A 9497-nucleotide genomic window follows, 5' to 3' on the forward strand; every position below is an offset into this window, starting at 1 on the left:
CCCTCAAAAAATTCTGTTGGTTCTACTTTCAAAATATATCCAGAATCCGATTGTCTCATTACCTTCATTGCTACCATACTAGTCTGAACAAATATTTCTTACCCAGATTGCAATAGCATCTAACAGGACTTTCTGTTTCTACCTTTTTCCCCCTGCATTAGCAACACAGCAGCTAGAGGGATCCCTTCAGACCTAAGTCAGATCGATTGTGTTACTCCTCTACACAAAACCCTGCAATTGGTACCCAGTCAGGGACAGTAAAAACCAGTCTTTATATCGGCCTAAAAGGTCCTACATGATGTGACTTCCATTACATCTCTGACATCACATCCTAGTATTTCCACCATTGTTCCTTTGCTCCAGCCACACTGCTTAATTAATAAATATTTGTTAAACAAATCAATCCCAGTCTCCATGGAGCTCTTGGTCTACTGGGAGAAACAGAGATATATAAAGGATTACAAAAAGAAGGTGGTAATTAAAGCTCTCCTCTATCTCCCATCCTAAACGCTGGCAAGTGAGTGTTGAAGGTTGAGAAATTGGCCAGGGGTGAGTGGTGTAGGAGACCTAGGGAGGAAGCAAGGACATTTCAGGCAGGATGAACATTGCACATGCAAAGACCTAGAGAAATGAATCAGCAGAACATTTGAAGAATTACCAGTAAAGCATCAAAGAATAACATTTGAGATTAGAGGATCTGGATGTGGGAAGTAAAAAGAAATACAGTCTATACTTTAGATAGGAATCAGATCATGAAAGACTTTCTATTTGTTTCTTCCCTTACAGCTTTCAATCTACCCTGGGAGTAACTTATTAACCATATCTTTTTGATGAACCTCAACAGGGCCAAAGCAACACCTGGAAAGGATTCTGAATTCCCTGAGTTAAAGATACAAAAGAAAAACCCAGAGTCAGATTTAATTTGACAAGGTAAAGGAGTGGGTGTTCTACTACATCAAATTTAATCTGTATAAAATAATCATCTCTGGTAACATATTTCTTGATCTACTGCATTTAGACTATTTTAGTAAGGCTTGATCTCCCTGTCTATCTAAACACTGATTCACTTACAGTAAGCTTCAGGCTAACATTGCTCTTACTAATACCCAACAAATCCACAAGGTGTTAGTTTCAGACGATTTTGTATAAAAGGTGAACTGAGACTAGACTCAGCCTACAACGTTCCCCAGACAAGGCAGCCAACCACAGGTGAGTCTCAGCATCTATAGTTATCAAGCAGTGACAGTTATTTCTGAAATCTACAGATTTTTCAGGATCTGGAGAACAAATCTAGAGCTTTCCGACTTCTGTTGTGTAGGGAATTTTTGCTTGTCAACCTGGCTTCTTAAATATGGTTAATAATTGTAATCACTGCTAGCAAGCAATTGACTTTACATAGACCATTCACCTGGCCTCTGAAAGAGTCTTGTTTTAAACAATGGCGGGGGTGGGGGGGAGCTTGGGGCAAAAGCAAATGATAATACTTATGAGCTGCTAAAAATGAAGAACTAATTTTGTAATATAGAAGTTTCTTTTTCTTTTTAAATAAAACTAGTCTTTAAAATGATAATCAAGGGACAAATATGATGATTAAAATTACTTGCTTCCGCGTATTCACTTTAAGACAGTCAGCAGTACCACCCTAATCCTTAAACATTGCTTAAATCATTATATTAGAGTTTTGATCTATAATATGTTCCTACTTTGACAAAAAAGAAATTGAGGAGGAGAATAAGAAGAAATCGTTGTTCAAGAAACGAAGACGTAAAGAAAAGGAGAAAACATTGCTGGAGCAAAATGTGACTGGAGAGGATGGGTAGACCAATTATTTTTGGTTTGGTCAACTTACATAACAATTATAATGCTTTGGTCTTGGTTTCTCATGGGCCTTAATTGTTTGCTTCCTAGCCCAGGATGAAGTTGGTCCAGTTTTGCTTTCTCTTCTGTTGCTGGACAGCAATCTGCTGCCACTGCTGTGAGCTGACCAACATCACCATCACAGTGGAGAAAGAGGAATGTGGCTTCTGCATAAGCATGAACACCACATGGTGTGCGGGCTACTGCTACACCCGGGTAGGTACTTTGCTTTGCTGGAAGTGAGGGTGCTGAGGGTCTGGACGAGGCGGGCTTCATTAATTCCCACTTTATCAATATTCTAAGTTTCCCAAGGAATAGCCATGAGTCCCTTAGCTAGTGCTGTCTGTATTATGATTGGGGTTATTTACCATGATATCAGTTAAACATTTGGACTTATATTTGATTAGGGTAAATGCAAGAAAGCCTCAGATTTGATCTGATCAATTTAGTAATATGTCAAATCTATTTTTTAAATTTTATTTAAAATTTAAAACAATTTTTAAAAATTGTTCTATACTAGATTTTACATAGAGATAAACATACACACATTTAATAATAGAAGAGCTACAATATTCCCCAAAAGCCAATTTCTGTAACTGAAGCCATATCTCTACAATAGAGATAGTACCAAAATATGTTTGCAAGCCATATAAAAACACAGCCATGTTATAAAAACTGTCTTATTGGCCCACCTGAACACAAATGTCAACAAGCATCCTGAGAACACAGTCCTTGCAGACTATTAGAACCAAAATGGATCAGCAAACCCACTCACTTCTTTATACCGTTGAGGAAACCAAGGCACAGAGGCATAAAACCACTAGTTTGTGTTCACGCAGCTTCTTTGAATTAATCCAAGTAAAGAAGCAGTTTCTCCTTTTTCTTTTTTTTCCCCTATAGCACCTGGCTATCTATGCAGCATTTCATTCTATAAACTGACATTGAAAACAGCAATTTTTAATGAAATCTACTTTATGGGGTGGTAAATGAGTTCGACCAAACTCCACTTATCATACCCTCCTGGGATACAGACTTGGTGGCATGATATTGAAATAAACAGAAGTGCCAACTTCTTCCCTCAGTGAATTTTTTTTTTCACTAGAAAGTGTTAGAATAAACCTATACTACCAGGATTAAAGTTTTTATATGCAAACCATGTAGCCTTTGAAACTGAGAGCTCTGCAAAATACACAGCATTTAAGGGGGAAAGATGTCTACAGCTCATGATTTTCATGAGCTTTCATGAAAGCTTTCATAGTCATGCTAAGCTAAGCATTAACATTCCACATTATATATTTTTTTGACTTTTTATAAATCCTCAGGGACAATGTATTTGGAAAATTTTTCTGAGAAATTAAACTTCAGTGTTTTATATTTTATAAATCCTCAGGGACAATGTATTTGGAAAACTTTTCTGAGAAATTAAACTCCATTGTTTTATGGTTCAAGTTGTCATTATTATAGCTTTCAACTAAGTATAAAAAGTCATTAAAATTTGTCATATTTCCCTTTTCATCATTTTTCTATATTAAAATTCAATCTCTATAGTTGGAGAAATAATTAATATTTTGACATAGACATAAGGAATAGGAAAAGGAACAACTTATATTTTCTGTAAGATTTCCAAAACAATCAGGAAACATTGGTATAGCATATAGGTCACTGCTGAGATCATGTTTCCTTGGTTAGGAATTCCATAAGTGAGCTTTAGTGGGTAAGCGTTAGAGCAAGCGGTATTCAATCCCTGTCTCATTTTGATTAAGCTAAACAGAAAGTTCCAGAATACTGTAACTTAACTCTCTCTCTCTCCTAAACCACTCAGGATCTAGTGTACAAGGATCCAGCCAGGCCCAACATCCAGAAAACATGTACCTTCAAGGAGCTGATGTATGAGACGGTCAAAGTGCCTGGCTGTGCTCACCATGCAGACTCCCTGTATACGTACCCAGTAGCCTCTGAATGTCACTGTGGCAAGTGTGACAGCGACAGCACTGACTGCACCGTGCGAGGCCTGGGGCCCAGCCACTGCTCGTTCAGTGAAATCAAAGAATAAAGAGCAGTGGACACTTTGAGCTGCCCACCCTTGACCTGAAGGACCAAGACATTCAAGACGTCTGTGTGTACATGTGCCCAGGCTGCAAACCACTGTGGGAGACCCCACTGATCCCTGCTCTCCTGCATAAGGGAGCTCCAGGAATGGAGAGTGCTGGGGCCTGGGGCCTGTCACCACCCAACCCTGTATTCTAGGTCTGGTTCCATAAGTTTTATTCGGTCTTACTTAACTTACAGACATGGGGTTGCTTTCCCGTTTAATAATCTTAGAAATCCTCTCAGGCAATCCCTTCCTCTTAGACATAGGGATATGGGCCCAGAGGAGGGAAATGAGCTAAGACTGGGTGAAAGTACTAAATGTAGCATTCTCCTGCCAGACTCCTGAGCCCTCAAGAGCAGTCCCAGTCTCTTCTTCGTGATTGTAGCCTCAATGCCTAACTTCGTGACTAGACTTTAGTAAGAAACTCAATAATGGCTTCCTTAAGGAAAGTAAGAGCAGAAAGGTAGCGGGTAGGACAACACTGAAAGAGGATGTCTGAGGCTATCTGATGAGGCTGTGCTCAGCAATGCTGGTCAGTCCACGGAAGCGGGGCATCCATTCCAGTTCCGCTTCACCTCTTCTTCTCTGGCACATGGAGGGTGGATGGAGACAGGATGCATCTCTCTGAATTGCTCAGGCAGGTGGTGGTTAACGAGCTCAGGATTTACAAGCTATTACTGCCAACCCCTTTAGTTAAGGGCAAAAGCAAGAAATGTTAATGTGGGCTTGCGGAAATTAGCCCACATCTACTCCATCATTTAAATAAATTGAACAAATGCTGTCGGGCTCCTGCAAAACTCCCTTTGGGAAGTAGGAAAAAAACTACATCGCCCTGCCCTCCAGGCTGGGATCCACACCTTTGGAGAAAGGAGGATTTGAAAGCAGGTTTGAAAGCAATTTTGGCAACTTTATAAGTACATTTATCTTACCTACAAATACATTTGTGTAAAGAAATAACTCTTTTAGGAAGAATTAGCCATGAGAAAAAAAAATGCTGTTTTCTAGAATCCTCTCTATATCAGTCTTTTGTCTATCAATGTTCTCTCAAATCTGTTTCTTTCAAGAGGGTAAATATTGAAACTATTTCATGAGTTGATTTCGAGATGTTACCTCTTTTAGTTATTTACTTGTTTCATCTTCAGATTGTTTAATTTATTTAAATCTTATTTTTTTAATAAAGATACTCGCCACCAGAGTCATAGATTTGGAGTTTTTTTCCCACATAAAAGATGACTAAAATGTCTATATGTTTATAATATTAGTAGAAAGAATCTTACAAAAAATTTCTAGTGCATCTGTAATATTTACTTGTCCTGACCTTTGGAGATATTAAAATTAATTTTGTTGCATTTCTAAAAGTATTTCCTTGTTTCCTTGTTTAAATTTCCTGTCACTATTTGAAGTCACTTTCTAATGTAGTGGGGAAAGAAAAAGCAAAGAGAGAATCACAGAGGAAATGGGGTCACTGGAGAGTCTCTAGTTCATTCCTTGGATTTTTGATATTGAAGCCCAAAGATGTCAAGTGACCCAGACAAGATCACAAAGACTGTTTATGGCAGGCAGGATAAGAATCCTGGCTTCCCAGCTCTTAGCCCAGCTCTCCTATGGCTACTCTATCATATTAAGTCATTTTGGCAAGGATTGAAGCAAAATTGCAGGTACTGATAATCAGCTATGTCCATTCAAATCTGCTATTGAGTGTGGCTTATAGCTATATTCTCTACAACATTTTGATACATTGAAATTGGAGCTATATGTTTAATAAGATGCTTTAAATTATAACACAGCCTTTTCCTTCTCCCTATACTTTTGAAAATCAAAATAATTGCTTTCGCTTTACAGGTACTAGAAGGCAATGGCTCCAGAGTTAATTTGTCTTAATCATCTTGACCAGATGTGTGTCATCCTGAACAAATTACTTTAATTTTCTGGACCTCAGATTCTTAACTATAAAGTGAAGATACTAATATTATCTGCCTCAGAGGATTATACTGATAATTAAACAGAATAACACATATAGAAAGTTTAGAATAATGTCTGGCACATAGTAATTCCTCAGTAAATATTAGTTGTTATGCCTTGAGCCAATGTAGCAAGTTGGTAAATCAGATTTAAAAACAACCCAGCTTAGCCTCTTTCTAGTAATCTTAGGTAAACTATTTAACCACTCTGGGTCTCACTTTTCTTACCTTTTTAAGTGGAATACTATCCCACTAGGTTGCTGTGAAGGTTAAAAAAGATAATGCATGTAAGGTGCTTGGGAGTTCCAACAGAAGAGCTATAAACCTGATAAAGAGAGACTTTTCACCACTTAGCTAAAAAAGGTCAAGGTCAAAATGCTAGGAAGCAGCAGCAGCTTCTGCTTGAGGCCCCTCCATGCCACACTGAAGTGCAACCCTTCCTGAAGAAGCAAGAGAGAAAATCTGTGAGCCCTCCAGGGCCATGCGAAGAAAAGGCACTCCTCCACAGGCCACCATTTGAGTTGAAGCCCATACTATCTCTCCCCAGCACTATGGCAAGGGTCTCTCTTAGCTCTGGACAGTCCTCACACAGCAACAAGAACTATCCTTCTAAACCACAACCTTGACCATGCTTAATAATGAATGGGATTTCCCATTGTTTTCAAGAGGATAAAATTCTAATCTTTTTTTTTTTTTTTTTTGGCCATGTGTCACACAGCATGCAGGCAGGATCTTAGTCCCCCAACCAGGGATTAAACCCACACCCCCTGCAGTAGAAGCGCAGAGTCTTAACCACTAGACCACCAGGGAAGTCCCATCTAATCTTTAGCTAGCACATAAGGCCCGTCATGGTCTGACCTGTGATTACCTCTAACTTCGTATCTCCCTCTTCCCCAAGAGGCTGCTAGACCTGGAGACCAGCTGTGAGGGTTGAGGGAGGATTTTGTGTCTTCCACTCCTGAAATGATTTAGCCATAATACCATGCCTTTCATCCCACAAGAGATGTGGCTATGATTTTAAACTAGTCAGTAAGTCAGCGGCACTGAATTCCAAGTGATAAAAAAAAGTGATGCCAGTCCATAAGATTAATAAACACTGGGTTCATGACAGTGAGGAAAGAGAAAGAGGAATGGAAGTACTTAGGGGGCCTCAAACTATATCTGTAATGTTTACATCTTAAGATAAATCTGAGTCACAAATACGGTATAACGTTAATATACATAAATCTGGGAGAGGGCCATGCAGGTGTTTACTATTTCTTGCAGGCATGTAAAGTGCTTGCGAGTTGAAACTAACAAGGCATCTTTATGTGCCTTATATTTTTAATTCTGATTTTATGTCTACTGTAAGAAAAATGAAATGGGCTCTAAGCCTAAAGTCACACAGCTAGTGAGGAAAGGCTCAGTCATTAATATTCACTTGGGGACTGTGGCAGAGAATTCAGTGTGCAGCAAGATTTGTGCCTATTTCTTCCTGGCTGTAAAGCTGGACTACATTTCCCAGCTTTCTTCATAATCAGGTATATCCATATTCCAGCCAATGAAATGTGAGCAGAAGTACAATGAGATATTTCCATACCCGGCCCACAAAATCCTCTCATAAGGATTTCCCTTCTCTTCCTCTATTGGCTGAATGTCACCGCCCACAGTGGCCTTGAAAGCTTTGTGTTGGTGAGAACAGGATCGTCATCAGCCTGGATTCCTGAATGTCTACATGGAATGCTGTGCCCCAACATCAACAGCCCTTAATAGCAAACCAGATGGACTTGGCTTCTGTCGGTTAAGTTGCTGATTTTTGTGGGTTTATATGCTAGGAAAAAATTGCATTATTTTAATAATACATTAATTGGTACTGGATGTGGAGGGCTGCATTAACAAAAAACTTAGTGTATATGGCACTGGCTTAGTGGTCCTGCAACAGAATAAGAGTGATAATCAGAGTAAAAATTTCCCCTGCGAAAACACGAAGAACAACCACATGCCTACTGAACCTTTAGCTTGGTGGTCAGGAAATTATGCCCCAGAGGCAAAATCTGACCCTCTTCTCAAAATAAATTTACTGGAACACGGCCATACCCACTTGTTTACATATTGTCTAAGGCTTTTTCTGTACTACAACAGCAGGATTCAGTAGCTGTGACAAGACTATATGGTCCACAGAGTCTAAAATATTTACATCTAGACCTTTAATAGAAAAAGTGTGACAACTCATGCTGTAAGGGAAAGGTTTACGAAGAGTCTGAATGTTAATGGGATTGGACTTTTACTTCCTAGTTATTAAAGAGATGGCTTGTTTACAATGGGACGTAAAAGGAAATGGAGAAAGTTCAGGAATTTGAAGCCTTGGTGGTATATCAAAGCCTATTGCTTCTAGATCCCAAATAATAAGAGATAAGATAAATTTGAGGAAAAAGAGCCATTAAGATTCAGGCCTGAGGTACGACAGATATAGGGTGTGGCCTTCCCACCCAGGTCTTTTATCTTGTGGTAGAACCATTAAATTGTGAGGAAGCAAAAATATATATATTAAGATTGATAATTATGTTTAAGAAGAGAACATTAGATGTGTTTATAGGCACCAGGAACCAAATGAAGGTTGTTTTTAAGGGAGTTTATTGCCAAAAAAACTAAGACCAGACTAAAATTACCTGATTGTTTGCACAACCTTCGGGTCCCCTAACTTGACAAGCAGGAAGTAGGCTACTAGATCTATACAACCCCAAGGATGGCATCTCTCCAATACCTACTTCAAATGTGGCTGTGGAAGATAATGGATATGGAACAACCTTCTAGATGATGGAGCCAGGAGCTATGGAGAATAATGGACAAGGAAAGAATGTTCCTCCAGAAGAATCATCATCTAATTAAGGAACTTCCTCCACTGCCAAGAAGCAGGATTCCATAGAGCTTGCCAAGAAGGGTTTGATCATTGCTTAATCCAGTGAGCTATGTTTTCTAGTCTTCCTTTTTATGAATGGAAGTGTTACTGTGAACAGTGTTATTGTGTGGAAGTGTCCCAACTTCATCACTGAATACTGAATGGAGGGAGACAAAAAAGATAACTTGTCTTTTTAGTTCATGGGTTGCCAGCCCATAAGGAGGCTCATCTGGAAAATGGGGAATTGGATTTAGAGATGAATGAGATCTTTGGAGAGGGAAGGAGGTGGTTCCATCTCGGGGAGAAAGATGAAACTGTATTCGTTCTCAGAGATTTGGACTGTGACAGAGATTGTTACATGTTCACCAAAACCCTTTCTCTAGTCTTCCTGGGGACATACATAATGTACTTTTCCCAGCCTCACCTGTAGAAAGGTTTGATTATGTAACTGAGTTCTAGCAATGGAGGTTATCAGAAATGATACGCACTCTGTCTAGGTCTGGCTCGTAAACCCTTCCCACAGGTGAATCTACTCCCCCCCCTCTTGAATGGCTGAATGTTCATGCTTAAAGCAAGCATGGAAGCCCTGTATAGAAGATGGCAGAGCATCCATGAGCCTGTATCCCTGAATGACCAGAGGACCCACACGCACCCACTCACCTGCTCCCTCTGAGAGGGCTTTATGTCAGCAAGAAATAAACTTCTCTTG

At 39.4% G+C, this 9497-nt stretch overlaps 1 protein-coding gene across 1 annotated transcript; it reads left to right on the forward strand.

The window, feature by feature from the left end:
• Window positions 1-1914: 1914 nt before the first annotated feature.
• Window positions 1915-3910, forward strand: LOC309965581 (follitropin subunit beta; the record flags this gene model as incomplete). Its single annotated transcript, XM_082845133.1, has 2 exons — window positions 1915-2073; window positions 3680-3910. 2 exons carry the CDS (start codon window positions 1915-1917, stop codon window positions 3908-3910), a joined length of 390 nt encoding a protein of 129 aa, XP_082701259.1.
• Between the last annotated feature and the right edge of the window lie 5587 nt (window positions 3911-9497).

The sequence above is a fragment of the Leucopleurus acutus genome (genome assembly GCF_964270905.1).
Source record: "Leucopleurus acutus genome assembly, chromosome: 8".
Lineage (NCBI taxonomy): Eukaryota > Metazoa > Chordata > Mammalia > Artiodactyla > Delphinidae > Leucopleurus > Leucopleurus acutus.